Genomic DNA, 24966 nt, shown 5'->3' with positions numbered 1-24966 from the left:
AGCACTAATTTTTTGCTCGGACCACTTCTATCCTTAGACACCTGTGCACTGATTCCACCGATAATTTTTAACCCTTCACCGGTTACGGTTGAAAAATCATTTCTCACACCAAACAATTGCAAATGAGAAAATTGCTTCCGATACAAGCTACTACTAATTACTGTTGCACAAGCACCACTATCTACCTCAAAATCTACTGGCTGGCCCTCAACATACAAGGTTTCTACCATCACACCACTACGTTCTAACAAAAACGACTTATCCTGGAGAGAATTCAGCTGCATCCGCAAATTGGCTAACTCCATTGCCAACTCGTCTCCGGAACCAACCGTCCCCACGGTTTGGATCTTCCGGGGCTCCTGACTCGAACTACGATTCTGCTTCGACACTTTCGCATAGCACATGCTCGCCGCATGGCCCTGTTTTCCGCATGAATAGCACTTCCAGTTCTTGGCCGGACACTTTCCTGGCTCGTGTTCACGACCGCACTTATCGCACAATTTGTTTCTTTTCGGCTGCATCTTCTTGTCATCATGAAACCGCGATCGACTTTTGCTTCTTGCTCGCCACGGTTTGTTCGATCTCACCACGTGGGCACTAAAGTTACCTTCGCGCACTTTGTTGTCTTTTTCGGCCAACTCCCACGTCAATGCCTCTTCAACAGCCTTGTCAAAGGACACATCTTTTTGTTTCAGCAGGTGTGTACGTAACCTACCGTCGAAAATCCCGAACACAAATCTGTCCCGCAACGCTTCTTTCAAAAATTCACCATACTCACACTTTTCTACCAACGCTTTCAATTCCACTACATATTCAGTCACCGATTGTCCAGCTTTCTGGTCGGCTTGGTGAAAGCGATAACGTTCGGACACTTTGTTCACTTCTGGCCTGAAATGCCGTTTCAAGGTCAACACTAGCTCTTCATACCGTTTCGTACTCGGATTCACTGGTTGAAGCAACTTTTTCAGGATTGCGTACGTGTCCATTCCCAAATGTGTGAGCAAAAATGCCACCTTTCTCTCTTCCGGCACATCATGAAGGAGAAAATGCTGGGTCATCCGTTCTTCATACACTTCGAAATCATCACCCGCGACGTAATTCTCGAACACTCCGAAATTTAACGTTTTCGGTGTTCCCGCTTGCACTCCGGCACTCGAAATACTCGGATTCATCTTCGCATCAGCTGTAGCCATCCTAACCTCAAACCAATCACGTGTTCACTTCACTCGCGCCGAACTAACGATCGTTTTCCTAACGCCGCTACTATCTTCCGTACGCGTCACACCACGTGTTCGACTATTGCGCTTCACTGCAGCACTCACTGTTTCCACAAACTCGTCGCCAAAATTTACTATGTTTTCGGATCACGTGGGTTGGGTTTAAACACTGGTTTAGGATTCTACTTACTATTTATTCCGTGCTGATGTTGTATGCTCGAGGAGTGAGCGAATAAAGAGACAGATACAATGGTTGATCGATCTTTTATATGGGTAACAATTACATGGTCAGGGGATTGTTAGCTTTAACCTTTGCCATACCTACTGACGAGTAAACGATATAATTAGCAAAGATACTATCTAGAAGGTACACTACAGTTCCCTATTCCGCTATACGTGATAACTTTAATGTCTTCAAATTTTGAAAAGTTTTGTGTGTTGTAGAAGTTAGATTTAAGATATATCTTGATGTTAAAACATTCAAAAAGATTTAAGATGTGAAAGTTGTCAACATTTCTCATATGGCCAAATAGGGAATTACTATGGCCATAACTGGTACACTTTCCCTAGTAGTATTATTGATCGTAATTCCTGCTCCTAAAATTATTTATCGCATTTTTAGAAAAATCTCGTGGTACATCTAATTAGTGGGTATGAGTAAAAATTCAAATATAACTAGTCTTCACTAAGACAACAATTGGTAACTTATTCAAGACACTTGTGTGTTTCGACTACGCAAGGTTCCTATAATTCGCCAAACACTCGCCAAAGGTTTACAATGGTATGGCTGGATCTCTTATAATAAATTTCTGTAAGATAATTGTCTGAAGTCTGCCAAAATCTACAGTAAGAACCCTCCTTACCAAACTGTAGTTAAATTGTAAACTCAAGGATCCTGCCAGGAAACCACCAACAGAAATTCTTTATCAATTTGCCATATGTTTGGTAAAGTGTCATTAATAAATAATAATAATAATAATAATAATAATTTGCCAAGGGTATCAAAATATCTATTTACACTACCCCCCATAAGTATGGAATCGTTGCAATACTGAGTATCGCAGCACTTTTAAGTTTAGCATCACCCAAAATCCAGTGATAAAAGTTGTTTAAACAAAAATAAAAAATCGCAGGGTTCAAAGGCGTTTTTTTTAGAATACCTCAAAAATACATTGATCTAGCACTTCAAAATCACGAGATAATATTCATTTTAGGTGATGCTAAACTTTTCAAGGTGCTGCAATATTCAGTATGAGTGTTGCAATATGCGATTCCATACTTATGGTGGCTAGTGTAGATGTCCTGCAACCATCTCGCCAGCAATTTACCGATAATTTTCAACGAAATCTGCTTAGTGTCTGATCAAGATATCGCTAGAAAATTCTTAAGAACGTCAGAAAATAATCAATCACTTCTCATATAATCTAAAAAATATATTATAAAATCCACTTGTAGTGGTTATGGAAAAAAGGTGGAATAAATTTGTATGATTTTGTTAAGTATGTATAGTCATATTCAAAGATTAATTGAAGATGCAAGGAATTGTCACTAGAATTCATCAAATCATGGTTTTACAAAGTATCTGCTAAGAATCTTGTTAGGAATTTATTAGGTTTTGGGAGACCTCATGATTCTGATAAGCATTTGTGTAGAATCTCTCCTAAAATTTATAGTAAGCTATGTGGAGTGTGAGATGTTCGGCAGTCGTGCATCCCTGGTAAAATTTAGTGGTTTCGGCCGTGGTTTCTATTTATTCAGGGCAATCCTTGCGATGCTTAAAAATGTTAAACGACGATAAGAAACATTTTAATGTTCCCATGATTGCTACACTAGTGCTAAACTCCGATTATTAGAAGTTTCGAAGATCTCTTTCAATCTGAAAGCGATATAATATTTTTTTCCATTTGAATTATTTTTAACATTTCATGAAAAAGCAGGACAAAACTTCAAATATTAAAAATAAATCAGGACACCTCAATAGAATCTCAAAATCAGGACATGTCCTGCTAAATCAGGACGGATGATAATCCTAGCGAAGAGGAAAAATATTAACGTCAAATACAGCCCAGATTCCGCTGTTAGGAAACGTCAAATATACAACAAATTCAAATTTAATACGCACTTAACGCCAGAATGGTAGGTAAATCATGAATGTCGCGTTTCAAAACTAGTGTGTCTCATGCCTAAAACGGTATTTTTGGGCGAGCTGTCACCTTCTTCAGTACCGTCAGCAGCAAATTCTTGGCTTCACTCCACTTGTTCGTGGATGACAGTCGTTTCAATCCTGTGCAAATCGTGCAAATACAGCCAGTCGTTTTATGGCCTAAAAAGTGAAAAGTATTGTATTCAAAATAAACTGTTATTGAAAACCTTAGTCACCTTAGTCATTGAAATCTACGTTTGCTGGCATGAAATTTTACTCAAAAGATTATTTATACTTCGGTGTGAGACAAACGCAATAGTTGTTGTTTGCGTGAGATGTTCATGTAAGGGTTTGAACGGCTTGCGCATGATTGATGTAAACTAGAGATGGTCGGGTTTCACATTTTTCAAACCCGAACCCGACCCGTACCCGACTTATTTTATTTCTAAAAAACCCGGACCCGACCCGAACCCGAGACAATAATTGAAAAGCAAACCCGGGTTGTGTGAACCCGAACCCGACCCGAAACCCGAAAAAAAATTGTAAGAAAAACCCGAATAAAACCCGAGTTTGAAAAGATGGTAAATTCATCGTTTCTGATGCATAGGGAAGCTTTTAGGTTGTTACTCTGTTCACATTTCTCATCAAACCCGACTCAAACCCGACTTTTTGTAAGCCCGAACCCGATCCGTACCCGATAATTTTGTAACTTTCAAAACCGACCCGAGCCCGAACCCGAAAAAATTTAAATTTTCAGACCCGATTTTTTTCAGGGTTTTTTCAGGGTTTGAAAACCAGAGATCCGACCATCTCTAATGTAAACGCAAGGTGGAATAAGAAAAAAATCAGCAATCCAAAAAAAGAAGACCATCTTCGCGAGTCTCGTCTCAGATCGAGAACTGTCAAAACGAAAAATAATGAAAAACGTAAATTACTTGCAATTAGGAAATTGAATCGAAAAAGTAATCATTATAAATCAAGCGTAATATGAATAGGTAGGTTTATATGTTTAGTTCGATTCTACCCCATTACCCCGAATGCCATCTCCCAGAATGCCACTACTCCGAATGTTCCACTACCCAGAATTCCATTCCGAATGCTATTTTCTCGAATCTACAATCAACTTGAATGACAATTCCCCGTAATATTGGGATTCGGGGTAATGGGTCATTCGAGGTAATGGCATTCGGGGGAATGTCATTCGGGGTGATGGCATTTGAGGTAATGGGGTAGAATCGTTTAGTTCATCTTCCGGTGCTTCCTTTGCTTCAGGATTTCGTTATAACTACCACTGAAAAAGAGCCATATGTTGCCTTTTCAGTTTTGAACGTAGCCTTATTGTCACACTATTAAGATTTAAGTTTTGTAGAAAATCTCACTATTAGGAGGATGAATACCATTTTGAAATCCCACACTTATGCCCATCATATAAATTGTTATTGGAAAGCTTTAGAAAATGGAAGCCGAAGACGATACTTTGATTTATGCATGTTGCGTATCAATTTTAGTTTGCCTCGCCCTCCCTTCCTCAAAGGGACTAATTTTCTTACGTTTCTTATTCAAAGGAAACTAAATGAATTGGAATTATTTGTTCAGCTTTTGAATATAAGAACAGAGCAGATTATTTCAAGTCAAAAAGCAAAATTGTATTAAAAATAAAACAGGACTTACGCATTTTTAGTCCAATCTCACTTAATTAGGAAATGCTTAAGGAAGATAAGAACATTCATTAATGAATTTATCAGAACTAATGAATTCTAGTGAAATTCTATGAAAGTAAAACAATCAATAACAATAATTCTGCTATAAATCCCATTTATATGTACAGTGCAGTTCTGAATAATATCAGCGCAAGTCGATTTTCATTCAAAATGTTAAACTTCGGCATCTTCTACACAGTTCGAACGAAACGTGTAAATTTCTGAGACATATAATGCACATAATTGGAGCGTGGAATATCATGGATATTTACATGATATGTCATGTAAACTTCAATTATATTTCATGTAATCTAGAAGGATTCTGAGTGATTACATGACATATAACACATTTTTACATGTTTTCAAACTGAAATTTATATGAAGTCATGTTTACATCGCATAAATGAAGTTTACATGACGTGTAATCTTCATTATTTTTAACTGTGTAGTTTTGTTCTCTTTCAAGCAGTCGAGCAGATTTTTTCCGAACGTTTGTCCCATCTTAATTTCAGTAAATTGTATCATATGACATACCGCAACGTACATGTCAACTGTACAATCATACCATTTTGGACTACAAATGTAGCATGAACATGTAATTGAAATTTTATCCGCCACCGCTTTTAAAACAATTTTGAATCGATTTGTGTGAAAGGTGAAACTCCATCAACAGACAAACCACGTTTCAACCAAAGCTCCCTTCTGTAGGAGTAGCGAATTCGAGTTGATAGTCAGTAGTGGTGGCACGTGTACGGTATAAGCTTTAATATGTAGAGCATTAGGGCCACGCCGTCGCCAGGATTCTATCATCATCGAGGATTCCGGATCCATGCACAGGTGATTCGAATGTGGAACAAGATTGAGACGTTCGCACTCTAGGCCACGCGTTAAATCTTTCACCTGCTTGTGCTTTCCCGGGGCGAGGACGTGTCTTATCCACTCGACTGTGATAGAAAGTCACATTTTAAGACAGGGGCAGAAGAAAGTTGGAATCGATGGAAAATCTAAGGTGCTTGAAAACTTAAAGCAAGATTAAATCAATAACTTATTTATCTGAAATTCTAGAAAAATAGGACATAATGGTACAGTTTTTTTCTTCCAAATATTGAGTAGATAACATCCTGAATAAGACATATGTAGTATGATATTTTAAATTTATTAATTTGGATTGTACAAATGTGAAAATGTTGTGACACTGCCAAGGAGCGAAATGAATATTCAAAGAAAGATACATTTGCTTGCTGTCAACTTACGATACAAACTTCATATCACATCATGTTGTAGGAGTTTTGTAATTCAAATTTATATAAAAGTTTGCTCAATAATGTTCTGGTTTCAAATATGTAAGCCTTGAGTGTTGTTGTACATGCACAAAAATTATATTCACGCCACGGAAAATCGTCCTTTCCATGCTCTGTGTTTTAAGTATTTTGATGGGCCAATAAAAAATTCGGCTTACTTTTAGATCCTTAGGCCTCAATGATCAAAAGTTCTTCATGCATCATAACATAAGCCTCCTTCGCTTTTTGGGGTGAGTTAGCATACAGTGCTATTGTGTCTGCAAAAATTTACAGTCTGCAAAAAATAACAGCTAAAGAAGTGTTATTAGGATACTTCACTGTGAAGCAGGCTCTGGTGCAATAGGGTGTAATGCCAAGAAGAAGATGAAGAAAAAGAGTACAACTTCTTCAATATTACAGAAAAAGTATGGTTTCAGCAGCGAAAAAGAATTCTTTAAAACCCTTGCTCTTTTTTTCTTTGAACCAAACCGTTCGGAAAATAACAACGGTGTCACTGCCGTTAAAAGCCAAAAAAAAGAGCCATCGTTTTCAATTTTGGTCGCCGGCACCATCGGAACTAAAGTGACCGGAAAGAGCATCGAAGCATGAACGGATGGTCTCTTCCGTTCAGTGGACGCAAGGATATGAACTTTTAACCGGTTTTTTTGTTGCTCACCAACATATATTGTAGCTACACGTAGATCCGAACGCTTTTATTGAGATTTTCCGATAGGCATGAATCTGCTGGTGGTTGTATCAACTGGATTAGGTTTCGTTTTTTATTCGTACTCGAAAAGGATACGATGCAATTTATACTGGCAAAGTTTCATTCCAATGATGTCTGAGCGAAGACGTTAAGCCGATTATTGGAATTTTCTCTTTCGTTCTCTGATCGGCAAAAAATATTTGCAAGGATTCCAGTTTTTCTGCTTGCAATTCAAATAGCGAGCCGAGGTGGTGCTGCCGCTTTGTTGCTCGTGAAAATTTATTGAAAGCTTAAAAAATACACTCTAGATCTATAATTGATACTCAGTTGATACATTTATTGATTGATGAAATGAACAGAATTGAGTAAATTTCAAATGCCTCCACGTGCGATTGGCATGCGGTTGTGGTTCGTTACACGCTCAGGCTAGGGCCTGGAAAAATCACATTTAGCCGCGGAAATGTGGTTTTCACACATGACGCGTTCCATTCCACATCAAAATGAAAAACGCTTACATGTTTTCGCCACCGAAATTGGTTTCCTCAATTGAAAGCTTTGGGATGTGTGCGATTAGAGCCCAACTATAAACGACTTTCGGAGTCGTGTCTATTACAAGGGCTTTTAAAAATGAAGATCGATTTATTGTGTATCTGAAAAAAGTCAGCCCTACATACAAAGTGTTGCAATAAAACAGAACAAAGCAGAGAAGACTCATTTGCTTTAAGAATTTTGTGAAAACTTTGTTCTAATAATATTTATGATTGTAATTTGTTAAAACATGCTTTTAATGTTCAAAGACTCATGAGTCACGACTTCTGAAAAATATCTTCATATGGATGATAAGGATCGTTTTTATTAATGTTTTCCTTCAAAATAAATCGTATAAATCTATAACTATCAGGCATTAACGAAATTCAAATTAATGTCCAGCAAGCCTCTCGTTAAACAATTCGGCATGGAATTATTCGTCCACATTGTGGTATCAGAAGCGTTACTCTGAAAACCACAAATAATGAAATTTATGTGGCTTGTTTGGAAACAAGCTTTGATTGAAACACATAGTGGTTGGTGCTGCCGATTGATGGGTTTATGCAGGGTATAACAACAGAGTAGTTAAATACATATGATTTTTATTGACAAAAGCTATGCGTTTAAAAATGAATTGATGTTCATTCTTAGCCATAATCATAGAGATAAAAGTCTTAGCTTCGTGCTGAAGGGGTCTGGGTTCGATTCAAGGACGGTTCAGGTTTCTTAATAGAAATTTTCTTTATATTCTTGGGAATAACGTCATCATGTCTGCCACGCTAAACAATTCGTGGGGTACCGTGTGGGATCGAAATCCGTACAGAACTGAAATTCGTACACTTAAATATTTTCTTCTTCTTTCTGGCGTTACGTCCCCACTGGGACAGAGCCTGCTTCTCAGCTTAGTGTTCTTATGAGCACTTCCAAAGTTATTAACTGAGAGCTTACTATGCCAATGACCATTTTTGCATGGGTATATCGTGTGGCAGGTACGAAGATACGCTATGCCCTGGGAAGTCGAGAAAATTTCCAACCCGAAAAGATCCTCGACCGGTGGGATTCGAACCCACGACCCTCAGCTTGGTCTTGCTGAATAGCTGCGCGTTTACCGCTACGGCTATCTGGGCCCTTAAATATACAGTTTTAAAATTACACAGCTAATTACAACAAGTTATAAGCTGTAGTTCATGCTAATTTGATACAAGTAGGCCATGATTTGAAAATTGTAAAAATCAAAATGTGACCGCTCATCATTGTGATGATTGGTTTGTGTGCCTTCTTAGTGATTTGCTAAGAAGAGTGAACATAGTTTCCAACATATTAATAGTCAAATTCGCACTTTTCTGAACCAACTGTTGATCATTATGACTCCTCATAGTGAGTATTTGTAATTCCGCAGGAGTAAATGCTATTTCTGAGCAGCACAATAGCTGTTTGGGAGAATTATTGTTCTGTACGGATTTTGATTCATAATTCCAAATTGAATTTTAATCCGTACAGTGCAAAACTTCAACATATTTCATCACGTTTTAACCAATAATGAAGCTGAAATATAACGCTGATGATTCAAGAAAAAGCGTTGAAGCATTGTACAATGGCCAATAATTCCCTAGACCTGCGAATGCTTTAGGTATTTTGTAAATCACCGTCAGAGATGCGGTAATACAGGGAATAGGCAAAATTTTGTCTAAACTCAAATGCTGTTATAAGCAATACGGAAAATGGATGAAATTGGATGCATCCAGAAGCAGTCGACGACAAATTTGTTCTAGTTCCAGGAACTTGCTTGGCCATGCAAATTGGCCTTCGGACACCGGAGATGTTCCGAATATTCCGAGATCATGCCCAAATGAAATTTTTTCCTGTCGCTTGTATTTTTGGGCTTCACATCGCGTGTTGTGTAGATGTTTAAATTTTTTCTTGAAACTAGAACTAATTGGAAGTTGAATGCCGGTGAACGCATTAAGATTCGTTAGAAATCTTCATATATATGACCAAAACTGGTGAAACTGGTTCCCTAAAATATGGTCAGTCATGTTTGTATTTCTAATCATGTAAATATAATCCAGAGCTATATCCAAGTTGGCATTAAACTTCAAAATTATGCTTTCGGCAGCAGAAGAATGTCTGGAACCATATCAATATGGGAGTCAAACTTTAAGATTAGAGTGTACATATTTCGATCCAAGACAAGTGAGTTTAATTCATGTTTTTTTTAAGGTTTCTACTCAACTTCACACTGATTTTGAGATTAATTATGTGTTAAAAAATGTGCCTTTTACAAATTCAAATATTTTTAGGAAAGGTTTTGATTTGGCTTAGTGCTTAGGTGTATGGATTTCGGTCCACACAATAATATGTACTGTCGTGACATGTCGGGCAAAATGTGCCTTGTCGATTGCATAGGGATAGACAGCATTTGAGTGAAAAATGCTACGGCGAGAGCTTTACACAATTTGAAAAATTCAACAGGGAAATAAACAATCAGGAAAACACGGTTTTGATATAACTTTATCGAAAACTTCTACTGTCGTTTTGAAAGTGATAATTTAATATCTTTTACAAGTCCAATTAAACTGATGTTTAGAGAATGATCAATTGCTCATGAGATAACTTCTCGAAATACATCATAATTTTTATTTACTGACAAATTTCTGTCGAGCTCTCTAGTCAATTAGGACAATACGCATATCATTGGTTAGGGCAGAACGATACGAAACTCACAGAGTAAGGTGTGGGCAAAAGTTCCACCTTAGTGATATGAATTAGACTCAAGAATCCATCATTCAATCATCAGCAATCATAAAAATGAAAAACCAGTTTTTCGTTCAAATTCAAAGAAATTCTCATAAAAATCTATTACCGCAAACCGGATAGCAAATTTGATGCAATGATAGATTTTATTGAGCATGGCTTAAATTTTGAGCCAAAAAAAAGGTTTTGAAAATTTGTAAAACGATGATGGTTATTTTCCTATTTATTTTCAGAAAACTATAATAATAATAAGCATTTTTCATAGATATCTGTTTAAAATGCCCAGCTGTCTTAGACGTCTCTTTAGACGATTTCAATCTATGATTTGCCTTTTCTATAACTAGTGGTCCCGGCCTGAGAGAGAATAGACAGGTGGCTTAGATTGCGATCCTTCAAAAGTCAAGGGAACCTGTCACGAACTGTCACTGCAAAACCGCTCATTTGAAATGCAGAACGCGAAAAACCGTCAAAATTCAAATGAACGTAATTAAAATTTCTAGGTGTATTTTTAAAATTTCACATTTTAAAAAGTTGAATACCTAAATATAGTTGTCCCCCTTACAAAATGTCACACTTTTTTCCGTTTCTTCGATTATTCTGAAAACTTTCCCAAACTTTTCTCTCGCACTAATTGTGAAAAATCTACGTCAATCCGTTTATCCGTTCTCAAGCCATTTCGTGACATACATATAAGAAGAAGATTTTCATGAGTTGTCCGTAATTCGAATCAAAGTATCCGTAATATGAGGCAAAAGTAAGGAAGCGTCCGGAATAAGAATCATGATAAGTCAACCAATTTGTAGTTATTTAAAATTATTCATTATAGGGAATCAAAATATTCACTCGCCATTCGAAAATTGAATGTTTTGAAGGCCCGACTGGAGCAATTATACAGAATGAATTATTTTATATGCTTTTAGTTGAGTAAAGGGGGTTAAAGTTCGAGAGGGGCAAGAGATTCTTTTTAAGATTTATAGCTCAATTCAAAACAAAAATTATAAATGTCATGGAAGTTCGAAAACTTTTCAAGTGAGAAACTTTCACTCCAAATATCAAAAAAATGATTGAGGTTTGGTTATGGCTGTTTGTTGTTTTTTGACGTGAAAATTGTAATATTCGGTCGAACTTTCATTGCATGACAAAAAAAAAAACAAATGAAAACAAAATCTCTTTTGATTTTTTTTGGGCGTCTCTAGGCCTAATGTAAAGATGCTTCGAGATGTACCGTAATCCGGGGTAACATTGATCAGCGGGGTAACATTGATCGGAATGACTCATCTCGTTAAAAGTTCAAATAAAGATTTATTGATGAAACATTTTCGAATAATGAATAGTGCCTCTCTTTCTTATACTCATAAGCTAATGAAAATTAAGGTTTTTGCCAAAACTGCGTTTACTCCATGCGTAAATTTGTCAACTTTTTGAATCAATGATTTCTAGCACTTTCACTGACACTACCAACAATTCATGTCTCACATGAGTTCTGCAGACGATGTGATCAAGAAAAATGCGGTTGTTACTAAGTATGACATCGACGAAAACGATTCCGTTGTCAAATCTTTTATAAGTTTATTCAATTAGGCAACATTAACTAATTACAATTAGGAATGTAGAATTCCCTTAGGAAATTGCCTACTTTTAGGCGTATTCCGCGGTTCAAGGTGTTTTTAATTTTGAAATAGCTCAAAAAGTAAATGACTTGTAAGAGTTTGGTCATCATATTCGGCTTCAGGGGCCATGATTTTAGTATGTAACGACATTTCTAACATTACCGAACGTTGTTTACTTGGGTGATCAATGTTACCCCATATCAGCTGAATCAAAAAATCACTTAAAACATTTATTTAAACATGTTTAAATCTTTCGAAAAACAAAATAAAGTATAAAGTTAGGAGCGGTGGGTGCCAGTACTTGTTTTAAAAATATAAAACTTGTAACTTTTGTAATGTGAAATGAAAAATTTGAGAAAAACTCAAAAAAATTATCAATGTTACCCCGGATTACGGTATTAGTTTTTGCATAAATTCTTGGAAACTATTTGTGACCTACACATTATGGGGCCCGATCGATCATAAATCGAAAAAGTTTTATGTCCCAAATCAATTTTGATTATTTTTGTGTTATTACTAACAGATTTATTAAGAAAAATCCAAAATTTGAAGATCCTACTTGCTTTAGTTTCTGAGATATACACCATCAAAGTCAGATATTGATGCAAAATCAACAGTTTTCGGCAAAGGAAATCTTTTTCTTCAAATTCATTAAACAATTACATTTTTTATTAAAGCTCTTCATCCAAATACGTTCCCATTAAGGTTTTTACATAAGCTTTCTGTTAGACTATTAAAATAATGTCATATCATTTTTAGATAATAAATAAAAAATGAGTTTAACTGAAAATTTTAGAAAATAATGACAAATTTGAACTTTGATAGTCAAGAAATTTTTTTCCTCGCATTTCCCCACACTTCTGCTAAGATAGAAATCAAGCTTGAAACTTCAACAAACATGTCCCGTAGAAAAATCTTGCAATGATTTGCAACTTTGAAAGTTTTTTTCATTTTTCATTAGTTTTGTCATTAGATTTTTTTTACCGTGCATGCTTTAAATGAGTTTCCTTCCACATTAACAAATTTCAGTGGGGCAAAAGTTCGAGCCATATACCGTTTTGCCTCAAATTCCGAACACCCGGTTTTTGTATGGCGATTTGGTTGAAATATTTCGCTGAAATATATCACCAAATAACCTAGAAATGGCAGTCAATTGCAAACCAATTTTAACGTCCTAAAATCTATTTAATACCTCGGGAATAGTGATGATTCTCTAATTCAAGGTCAGTAGAACTAGCTCAGATGAATTTAATTACGAAATTATCCATTTGAATACGATTTGTTCGTGCTGTTCGGAATTTGAATCGAAGTGTTCGGAATATAAGACAGAATGAACACAGTGTTCGCCGTTTGAGTTTTAAATGAACGTTTTTATCGGCACACCCAACTGTTAGCTGTCTTAGACACAGCGAAGAAATTGAAATTTTCACAAATATCAGCAAATTTATGCCTATCAGACGCAGTTGAAATCTCTTTCGGCCTTAAGTGTTCGGAATATGAGTCAAAACGGTATAATCTCGCGGAAAAAATGCAAATTGTCTAAGATCCACATATTACCTTTCGTTTTAGCTAAATATGCCTGATTGTGCGAAAAAAGATACTGTTTTCAGTTGGTTTTGTCAAAAACTGCTATTTTTGGGTACGTTATAATTAACACTGTTCTGGGCAGTTTTTTTTAATGAAAATTTAGAGTGTATTTATCTGCAAACATAAGTTTACAACTTTTTCAAAGTATGCCTGTCATAAAAGTATAGACATTTTGTATTTCAGCCAGAGAACTTTTGCACATCACCCCTTTCTTTTTTCCTTTTATTGTTCCTCTCTTTTGTAGATTACTTCGCCAAATTGAAGAAATCTGTAATGTTTTTCATTCATGATGCAACATATAGTGATTATTTACCCTAAAGCACGAAAACATGTTACACACATTGTATCAAGTTTCTACAATAATGCAAAGAGAACAGCGGCGAAGCGAAAACGATGAATGCAGATAAGTTCTTCTGAAAAATCAATGACGAAATGTGGAAGCCCTCTTGGAGCACTACGTTGAGATGCAGGTCCTGTCCCACTGGGGACGTAATTTCAAAAGATGAAGATAAATCAAGTTTCAACACCTTAATCTATCATAATTTGTCTATTTTATTTTGTTGAGGGTAAAATAAAATGCTTACATTTTCAAGTAGTTGTTTTCCATACATAACAAATTTTGAAATTCCGAATTAAAATTCTTACCACAAATTTCAAACATAACTTCCCGGAAAACTTTATCACTATAGTGCTAACCGAAAGAGATCAAAGAACTTAGCATTCAGAGTAAACAAACAAGTAAACTGAGATAAGAAACGAAGAGACTTAACATTGTTAACAAGAATACGACAGAAAAAAAGTATTCAGGTTTTCGCGCTCATCCTTTAAATGATGGAGGGAGATGTCTCAAAAAGGCCTCTGAAGAATACAAAGTTTTCAACTTTTAATTGAGATAATATAATTTGTGTGACGCTCACTCTTTGGAAAATCCTATTTATTTTATAAGGTACAATGCGTCTCCTTCCTTCTAAAAAAGAATAATCGTTTAAAGCTCAAAGCGGAAATTGCAACCGGATGATTAACCTAATCACAAATAGCTTACCAACTTTTCCAAGAACCAAAGTATTATTATTCTTTCAAATATGTTTCAAATTGAAACAAAAAAACGACAAAATATACTGATGAAATCTGCATAATTCAAAGCAAAAAACAATTGCAAAGATGCGGTACGCTCCACTTTCTCCCAGTCTAAATCCAGTTTCCCTTCCAGAAACGTGCCAGGAAAAACTTCACCGGCTCGCAGCATCCGCTTCCTGCTGGTAGAAAAGCGTTGTCATCTCACCTCCTGCCAGCGTGTTCTGACTCTGCGCTCATCCGAGCCTTCCCAGTGTTAATAAATTGAATTAATTTAGTTTCCCGGCTGTTGCTTTTGAGTTCTGTTGGTGGCGGCGCGATACTGCGAAAATCGCTGTGAAACCGTCACGTAGGTTTGGTGAAGCCTTTATGTGGAAACTGGTGGCGGCATATCGTAATGTTATGGTTTTATTGTGCAGATTGCACATGTTCACCTTAGTTAAATTGATACGTTGGAGCTAGATTCGATAAAGAGAGGAGTGTGTGGGGAGGTATTTCTTAAGTACCGTAATTTCGGGTGAACTTGATCATTGCAGTTAACTATGCCTGGTTTTTACAACGTTATCAATTTAAATCAACTAATCGCAGTAGTACAACGATGAACCTCATAGACTGAAGTACACCAATTTTCTAAGAAGAGTAAATTTAGTGCTGAAAATTATTTTCAACATTTCAAATTTGTTTTCTCAAATCAAAGAGAGTAGATGGCGAGATATGAGAAAAAAATCTTGTGAAACCAGTTTAATAAATGCGTAAAATTCGTTGAAATCTTATCTAGTACTTCGAGAATGTACCTCAATTATGTACGTACCAGGATTCTCAGTGAGCATAATAAGGTACAAAAACTGACTTTGAAGATATTTTTGTTTAAAATGGAAGTCTCCCTTAAAAATTGAGATATTTTAGAGATTTGTCTTAAAATAGACTAATCTCTAAAAGGGACCTAATATCAGCTCTGCTATGTGTTAAATATGGTCCTTGATTTCCAATATGCTTGCCTTCGTGTTTTTTCGATAATTGTGACATAATTGTACAATTAAATTTATAGAATATCGCGATAAACGCTTATATGTAGACAATTTCTTAAGGAATTTCTATACAATAAACTTTACAAACTACAAACCAATAATATTGAAGACAAACTACGTTCATATATCATAAGATATATTGAAATTTGTAAGAAATTAAATTGTGTGATAGATTGATCAATTTCACCTGATTTTACGGTACCCACTCTGAATATGTATTCACATAAGTGTGTTTGCTAGCACCAGAAAAAAAAAACTTACCGCGAACAGGAAATTGAAGAAAAACACCAGGTATCTGACACACGCTACTCCCACGGACGGCATTTTGGCGGTTTCTCGAAGAGACAATTTTATTGATGTGTGAATGGGAACTCAACGCTGGAACTCCTGGAAAAAAGACGAAACAAGATATGGGTTGATGTGAGTGGAAAAGTTTAACTGGTTTTACGGTAAGCCAAAAGTTTTATGTGGATTGGTTGGAGGAGCCATCATATCAATCATTTTAAACTTACACGTATAGCAAATTTCTCATTGTTCTTGTTCATGATTGTTTTTTTTTACACTAAAGAAGCGTTGTAAGGATTGTTAATGCTAATTTCCGTATAAAACCACATATTAAACACATTATAACCCAATTAAATACAATATGCGCGTATTTTGGGCTCTGCCTAACCTGAAGCCGTCTTCAGTGCTGTCAGCTATGTACTAGTCTACTTCTGGGCGGGGTTCTATGAAAATTCGTGAACAAATTTCTGATTTGGTAGGTGTTCCTGGAAGAATCCAAAATTAAATTCAATCATAGGATGTTCTGCCACAATGCCTGCCAGGGGCATTTATTGAAATTTCTTGTAATATTCCTGAAGTTATTTCTTAGAATTAACCGAAGATTACCCTACAAACTTTACTAGTAATGCACTTAGAAAGTCTTTCGTCCTGATCTTATAAATATTACAAACGTGTGCTAGAGTAAGGGCGTAAGTCGCATGATCGATTTCTCTTTATCGATCCTCTCTTCTGTGAATAAAGGTGACAATATGCGGGTTTGTCAGCTTTTTTTCACTTCAGGACGCAAGATTACATCACTGCATAGCGTCCTGAAGTAAAAAATCCTCGCTATGTCCATGACTATGAAGGGATTTTAAATTAGTTTAAGAGCCAGTTCGCGAGAGCCGCAACCCCTTCTTGTATTGATGTTCTTCGATCAGGCTGAAATTTTCAGGAATTGTTCTACTATATAAAAGATGATGTTTTGCAAAATTTTAGATTTTTATATTAGGGGGAAGTGGGACAAAACGACCCCCAATGATTTCATGTCACTAAACATGCAAAATCACAAAAACTGAAATAACTATAGTAAAACTGCACGGATTACGTTAAAACTTGGCTTGATTACTCTACGTTATATAAACTTTGAGATAAGCATGGTATGTGAATTTTAAAAGTACTTCAAATCGAGAAAAATGAGTTTTTCATAAAAAAATTAGTGATTTTCAAATCGATTTTTTTCTTACCAACCGAACTAGGTCAAAAAACTAAATATGACGTTTTGTAGGGTAACTCATGGGCTTTCATTTGAGGTGTAATCCAGATATGCCTTTTTCTAAAATTTTCGAAAAAAAATTTTTTTTCGGGGTAGTGTTTGAACTTGAGCCATTTTGCAAGTACCGCAGCCGCCTTGTCTGGAGAGGTTGTATTGATGTTCTCCGATCGAGCTGAAATTTGCAGGAATTGTTTTCCTATATAAAAGAAGATATTCCGCAAAATTTCAGATTTTTATATTAGGGAGAAGTGGTACAAAATAATCACTAATGATTTAATATATAAAAACATACTAAATCAATTAAAGTGCTATAATAGCGATAGTAAAAATGCACGAATTTGCATGAAATTTGGCATGATTACTTAACGTAATATGAACTTCAAAATTGACATGGTATTTGGATTAGAAAAATGTTTCAAATTGATAAAAAAAATCTGTTTTATTTTTTTTAATATTTTTTTTTTCAAATCGACTTATATTTTTTTCAACCGAACTAGGTCAAACAACTAAATATGAAGTTTTGTAGGGAAACTCGGGAGCTTTCATTCGCGGTGTACCGTAGTGAATCAAAATTCGGACGGTACCAATATCCGGATAGAGATAATCGTATAGCATATTTTTATTACTTACATTTGGTCTCTTACTAGGCAAAAAAAAAATCAAATTTTTAAATTTAATATAGGGTAGTACAGGGCGCTATCTTTAATTATTCAGTTTTAATAAGCATATAGTAATAATATATGAATTATAATTCACTTAATAAACGATTTTGCATTCACATCGATCAATCAACAATGAGAAGGTATTTTTTCAATTCTCATTCCCCCACTTGACATTTCCCCCAGAGTGGATCTAGATAAGAGTGGCGTCAATGTCAAAATTGGAACAGCGGCGAACTGTCATTTCCATACAAATCCGCGTTCCAATTGAGCAGGAGACTTGTCAAAACTGGAACATGACGTCACTCTTGTTTACAGGCACTCTAATTTCCCCCACTCATTCGCATGGATGGTATATATGCATTCGAGGGGCGCTTAGATGGAGGCAATCGTCGCAGCAGTAGTGATTGTAACATAATAATACACAAAGTTGTAGTTTAAAAGTTTAGTGACACCACATTGAAGAAAAACATGCTGTAAATATAGTTTAAAATAGTAGAAAAAGGCTTTCCGGAATTGGAGCCCAATGTTTTTGAATCCGGACATTGTATTGGAATTGTATGTTTCGATGCCGTAAGTACAAAATTTTAAAATAAAACTGGAATAATACTTTGAACATCATTAAAACATGAGTAATATGTAATCAGAACAATACTGTGCGTCGTTCATTGAACCGATCAGTGATGATTGCAGTTTAAAGCACCAACATGTCTGTCCAAACAACTAAATCACAAACATTGCTTACACAATATGTGTTCATTACTATTCAAAAAGAAACCCATTTGGCAGAACTACACTTTTTATAAGGGAAAAGTGGGTCAAAATGACCCCCAATATATTTGTGTCGGAAAACACACAACATCACAAGAACTACTGTAACGTTTAAACGAATTGTTTTGAAAAATATGTTTTTTTTTTGTAGAAAATACACAATCTTCCGTGGAAAAATGCAATTTTTAACAATCTTCGTCTCTCTTTTACTCTTTCGAGAAATTGGCAAACATCAAGGCTAGTAAAAGTCAAAATTCCATTCAAGATTTAAACAGTACAGTGTCTCATAGCAGCCATATGAACAGTCAGTCTAAACTAAGCTAAACTCAATTATTTACAAATTGATCTCTAGCAAACATACCATCATACACACATACATGTGACCCTCCTAATCAAACCCATCAAACATTATCCAAATTAAAAAAATGCGGTAGTTGATTCCCATCCAAACAGCGTGAGAACAAACAACGCTTACTACTGAACCGCCGAAGCTGCTAACGAAAACATTGGGGCAATGACTTATTGTTATCCACATCATCACTTTTGCAAGAAAGTGACATGTCTTTCAGATATGGCAGCGGCAACACGGTATGATATATTCGGTATTACAACTACCGACAAGAGGCCTGCTGCTCATACCGCCCGGATTTTGATTCACCACGGTACACCGCGAATGAAAGCCCTTGAGTTGTCCTACAAAACTTCAACCTAGTTCGGTTGACCAAAAATAAGTCGATTTGAAAAAAAAACTAATTTTACAAAAAAACAGGTTTCTATCGATTTGAAACATTTTTTTATCCAAAATATATCGTAAAGTAAACATTCCAAATTTCATACAAATTCGTGCATTTTTACTATCGCTATTCTTCTTCTTCTTTCTGGCGTTACGTCCCAACTGGGACAAAACCTGCTTCTCAGCTTATGAGCACTTCCCCAGTTATTAACTGAGAGCTTTCTATGCAGATTGACCATTTTTGCACATGTATATCGTGTGGCAGGTACGAAGATACTCTATGCCCTGGGATGTCGCAAAAATTTCCAACCCGAAAAGATACTCGACCGGTGGGATTCGAATCCACGACCCTCAGCTTGGTCTTGCTGAATAGCTGCGCGTTTACCGCTACGGCTATCTGGGCCCCTACTATCGCTATTATAGCAGTTTAATTAATTTTGTATTTTATTATATATATTAAATCATTAGTGGTTATTTTGTACCACTTCTCCCTAATATATAAATCTGAAATTTTGCGAAATATCTTCTTTTATATAGGAAAACAACTCCTGTAAATTTCAGCTCGATCGGAGAACATCAATACTACCTCTCTAGACAAGGCGGTTGCGGTACTCGCAAAATGGCTCAAGTTCAAACACTACCCCGAAAAAAAAAAAATTTTCGAAAATTTTTGAAACGGCATATCTGGATTACACCTCAAATGAAAGCTCATGAGTTACCCTACAAAACGTCATATTTAGTTTTTTGACCTAGTTCGGTTGGTAAGAAAAAAATCGATTTGAAAATCACTAAATTTTTCATGAAAAACTCATTTTTCTCGATTTGAATTACTTTCAAAATCCATATACCATGCCAATCTCAAAGTTTATATAACGTAGAATATTCATGCCAAATTTCAACATAATCCGTGCAGTTTTACTATAGTTATTTCAGTTTTTGTGATTTTGCATGTTTAGTGACATGAAATCATTGGGGGTCGTTTTGTCCCACTTCCCCCTAATATAAAAATCTAAAATTTTGCAAAACATCATCTTTTATATAGAAAAACAATCCCTGAAAATTTCAGCCTGATCGGAGAACATCGATACAACTTCCCTTGGAAAGTTGCGGTTCTCGCGAATTGGCTCTTAAACTGTATAGAGTAAGGTGGGGCAAAAGTTCGACCTTAGTGGTATAATCAAAGTTTCCAGGAAAACAATAGCAGTTAAAACATAACAAATACCATACAGTGAACCTTCAACATATTGGCTATAATTTTGCTGAACAAACTTGTGTCAAAATGTTTACTCATTATTAGTTATAACAGTTTCAAAACTGGTTGTCTTATTCGAACTTTTGCCCCACCGGTGGGGCAAGAGTTCGAATCTAGTGTGGGGCAAAAGTTCGCTGGCTTAAACACAAAATATCGATCCTTTTATGACAAGCATGCCTTACACCAGCCGTAAACTTAAGTTTAACGAAAAATACACACTAAATTTTCTTCAAAAAATTGCCCAAAACTGAGTTAATTGTAATATACTCAAAAATAGCAGTTTTTCGCAAAACTAAGTGGAAATGTAAAATTTTAGTGACAATTTTCACACGATCAGACAAATTTAACTAAATTTGAAGATAATGTGTGGATTTTAGGCAATTTGCAAATTTTTCCGTGATTTTATACAGGGGTCGAACTTTTGCCCCGCTGATTCGAACTTTTGCCCCACTATGGGCCAAAAGTTGTTTTCAAGCATTTATGCAAAAACTAATACACCTCAAAGCAACCTTATGATAGGCCTAGAAACGCCCTTACATAAAATATTGAAAAAGATTTTATCTTCAATTGGTTCCATGCAACGAAAGTTTGACCAAAAATTACAATATTCACGTTGAAAAACAACAAATAGCCATAACTTTTCCAAATCTCAATCGATTTATATGATATTTGGAGTGAAAGTCTCTTACTTAAATAGCATTCGAACCACCATGACATTTATAAGATTTGTTTTGAATTGAGCTAGAAATCTTAAAAAGAAACTCTTACCCCACTCGAACTTTTGCCCCACTTTACTCTATACCTACACTGCACATAACTGCATAACAGTCACATTCGACATTTTTGTCGATTTCGAGTTAATAGCGTGGCGAGTCATCAAATGATAAATCCTTTCGATCAACATACTGAAATCATCAGTGAGATTGTTCTATAACATTCGAAAAAAATACCAAGTTGTTTTGTCACATTGGTAATCATAACCGTATAACAGTCACATTGAGATTATAGATGAGTCTCGTAATGTAATAACAATGAAATTGCTATCAGAAATATTTTCTGACAATTCACCTAGTATGCGATATGAGTTGTACAAAATATCAGCCTCAAATCAGCACTTTTGAGTTCCTGGTAATTTTTAGAAATTTTAGTTTCCTCCCATACTGCCATAAAATGCACACTTTGTATTCAATTTACTCAATGCCTACTTTTGTCGAATGTTACAAATATGCAGTTATGGGCAGTACATAGGTTCGTCTGAATTGGACCATTCTTGTGCTCTTCACTTGGATTGGTCGAAGCTTCGATGTTAAAGCTAGATCTCTTTCGATATTGATTGCCAGCAATGACTTCAATCCATTGTTTGTGAACGCTTTATCCAGTATGTAAATGTTTGCCTTCGGTTTTTCATTCCTATGGTTATGTAGGATTCTGGCATTGACCTTGAGGAATGAACATATATTCTTTGGATATATACCAAATCATGGAACAATCAGTTAGTAGAACGAGAAACAATTATAGAGGGTATAAATTGATTGTTAATCAACCACATTCTGTATGTGAAGAGGTACCTGTAGCTTACGATACATAAAATACCTACAGCATTGCAATGAACATGCGCTTATCTTGGAGCTGGAAGTTTTACATATGTACATTTCCTTTTTATATTAGGATTTTGTTCTTAAATAACCGTAAAAATAAAAAAAAAAAAAAAAAGAAATCTGAATTGTTAAGTTACTTTTTAAATATTTAAGGTACATTACAAAGGATAAATCCGAACATACAGTATTGGACAAAACATTTGCAACTTTTTCGATTTTCCATACAAATGATCAACTTTGATAAACTATATCTCAGTTATTTATGGACCGATTTGAATGAAATTTTCACAGAATATCAGACATAACTTGAATTTTAACATATATTTTTGAGTGATTTTTCCAATCACAAGTTGAAAAGCAGTAACGGTTTGACTAAAGTGAATTTTTTTACGATTTTTTATAATTTACATAACTAAACGTATTAAAGGAATAGCTTCATGGTATCTTCAGCAAAGTTGTAGTTTTTGACGAGATGAATAAGTTTGCTGGAGACAGTTTTTGTGTAGGGCTATCAGATTTTGAGATAAAAAGTTTTGAATTTTTCATCGAAAATTACACTTTAGTCAAACCGTTATTACTTATAAACTCGTGATTGGAAAAAATATTCAAAAATATATAAGTTATATCTGATGTTCTGAGAAAGTTTCATTCGAATCGGTCCATAAATAACTCAGATCTAGCTCACCAAAGTTGCTCATTTTGTATGGAAAATCGAAAAAGTTGCAAATGTTTTGTCCAATACTGTAATTCAGAATGTGCAAATGACGTATTTAGTGCCAAGATGAAAGCGTTTCACCGCATTAGGAATATGTGCGAATCCCAAGGCATAAACCAACGCCCGTAGGCGTACATTCCGCGCTGAAGAGCACAATTCATTTTGCATGAACAATGCACCACATTTCTCGCATAACTTTTGATCTCGCCCTAAAAGCCATTGGTAACCATGTGTGTAGCTCGTTGTTACTGAGCATCTGAATGGATTTTCATGTTATTTAATAACGCTGTGGGGAAGAAAGGATCAATATCTACCTGCCCGTGATGTTGGTTTGGATGCTTATTCCTTCATTTTTTTTTTTTTTTTTTTTTTTTTTTTTTTTTTTTTTTTTTTTTTTTTTTTAATTTCTTTATTAGTATCATTTCAAACATTACATTCATTATTTCTTATATCTAGGTGTTCTGTGTTATTAGACAACACTATCATCCTAATTTGGTAAAACAAATCTAAGATTTTATTAACATTTTGTTAACAACATATTACATTTCATTTGCCGTAGCAGTTCAGATTTTTTTACAGGTGAGTTGATTTCACCTGCTTATAAGAGAAAAAAAAAGTTTTTAATATACTTAACCTAACTTAACCTAAACATATAACGCATTAATCGTGGCAATAGAAGATTGTAACGATTTTTGCCTGAAATTATTGATTATTTTATTTGACATTTGTTCCAATGTTTCAACATTGGATATCCTATGTAACTCATTGGTACTATACCAGGGAGGAAGCCTCAGAATCATTTTCAAAATTTTATTTTGAATTCTCTGCAGAGCTTTCTTCCTGGTATTACAACAGCTAGTCCATATTGGTACAGCATACAACATGGCTGGCCTGAAAATTTGTTTGAATATCAAAAGCTTGTTCTTAAGACAAAGTTTTGATTTTCTATTAATAAGGGGATAGAGACATTTTACATATTTGTTACATTTGGCTTGAATGCCCTCAATGTGATTTTTGAAAGTTAAATTCTTATCTAGCATGAGTCCTAGATACTTAACTTCATCTGACCAATTTATTGGAACCCCTCTCATCGTGACAACATGTCTACTTGAAGGTTTCAAATAAAGAGCTTTTGGTTTATGTGGGAATATTATTAGTTGAGTTTTGGAAGCATTAGGAGAAATCTTCCATTTTTGCAAGTATGAAGAAAAAATATCCAAACTTTTTTGCAATCGACTACAGATGACACGCAGGCTTCGTCCTTTGGCGGAGAGGCCTGTGTCATCCGCAAACAAAGATTTTTGACATCCCTGAGGTAACTCAGGTAAGTCAGATGTGAAAATATTGTATAATATTGGTCCCAAAATGCTGCCTTGAGGAACACCAGCTCTTACAGGAAGTCTTTCAGATCTGGAGTTCTGATAATTAACCTGAAGTGTACGATTTGACAGATAACTTTGAATTATTCTAACAATGTATGTTGGAAAATTAAAATTTTTCAATTTTACAATCAAACCTTCATGCCAAACACTGTCGAATGCTTTTTCTATGTCTAGAAGAGCAAGACCAGTAGAATAGCCTTCAGATTTGTTGGAACGGATCAAATTTGTTACACGTAAAAGTTGATGAGTGGTCGAATGTCCATGGCGGAATCCGAACTGTTCATTGGCAAAAATTGAATTCTCGTTGATGTGGGCCATCATTCTGTTCAAAATAACCTTTTCAAAAAGTTTACTGATGGAGGAAAGCAAACTGATTGGACGATAGCTAGAAGCTTCTGCAGGATTTTTGTCTGGTTTTAAAATTGGAACAACCTTAGCATTTTTCCATTTGTCAGGAAAATATGTTAATTGAAAACATTTGTTAAATATATCAACTAAAAATGATAAGCTACTTTCTGGAAGTTTCTTGATGAGGATGTAGAAAATTCCATCATCGCCAGGAGCTTTCATATTTTTGAATTTTTTAATAATAGTTCTCACTTCTTCCAAATCAGTCTCCCAGGCACTTTCGAAAACGTTCTCTTGATTGAGAATATTTTCGAACTCCTGAGTAACTTCATTTTCAATTG

At 35.3% G+C, this 24966-nt stretch overlaps 1 protein-coding gene across 1 annotated transcript in view; it reads right to left on the bottom strand.

The window, feature by feature from the left end:
• The window catches only part of LOC23687858 (CD63 antigen), a 246870-nt gene that overhangs the window by 33283 nt on the left and 188621 nt on the right, over window positions 1-24966 (bottom strand). The window contains exon 2 of the mRNA XM_021846561.1: window positions 15889-16014. Coding sequence (XP_021702253.1) covers window positions 15889-15951 — 63 coding nt within the window. The 5' untranslated portion in view covers window positions 15952-16014. The remainder of the gene's footprint in view (window positions 1-15888; window positions 16015-24966) is intronic.

This window comes from Aedes aegypti, chromosome 2, assembly GCF_002204515.2.
Source record: "Aedes aegypti strain LVP_AGWG chromosome 2, AaegL5.0 Primary Assembly, whole genome shotgun sequence".
Taxonomy (NCBI): Eukaryota; Metazoa; Arthropoda; class Insecta; order Diptera; family Culicidae; genus Aedes; species Aedes aegypti.
This window is presented reverse-complemented; position numbering and strand designations above follow the sequence as displayed.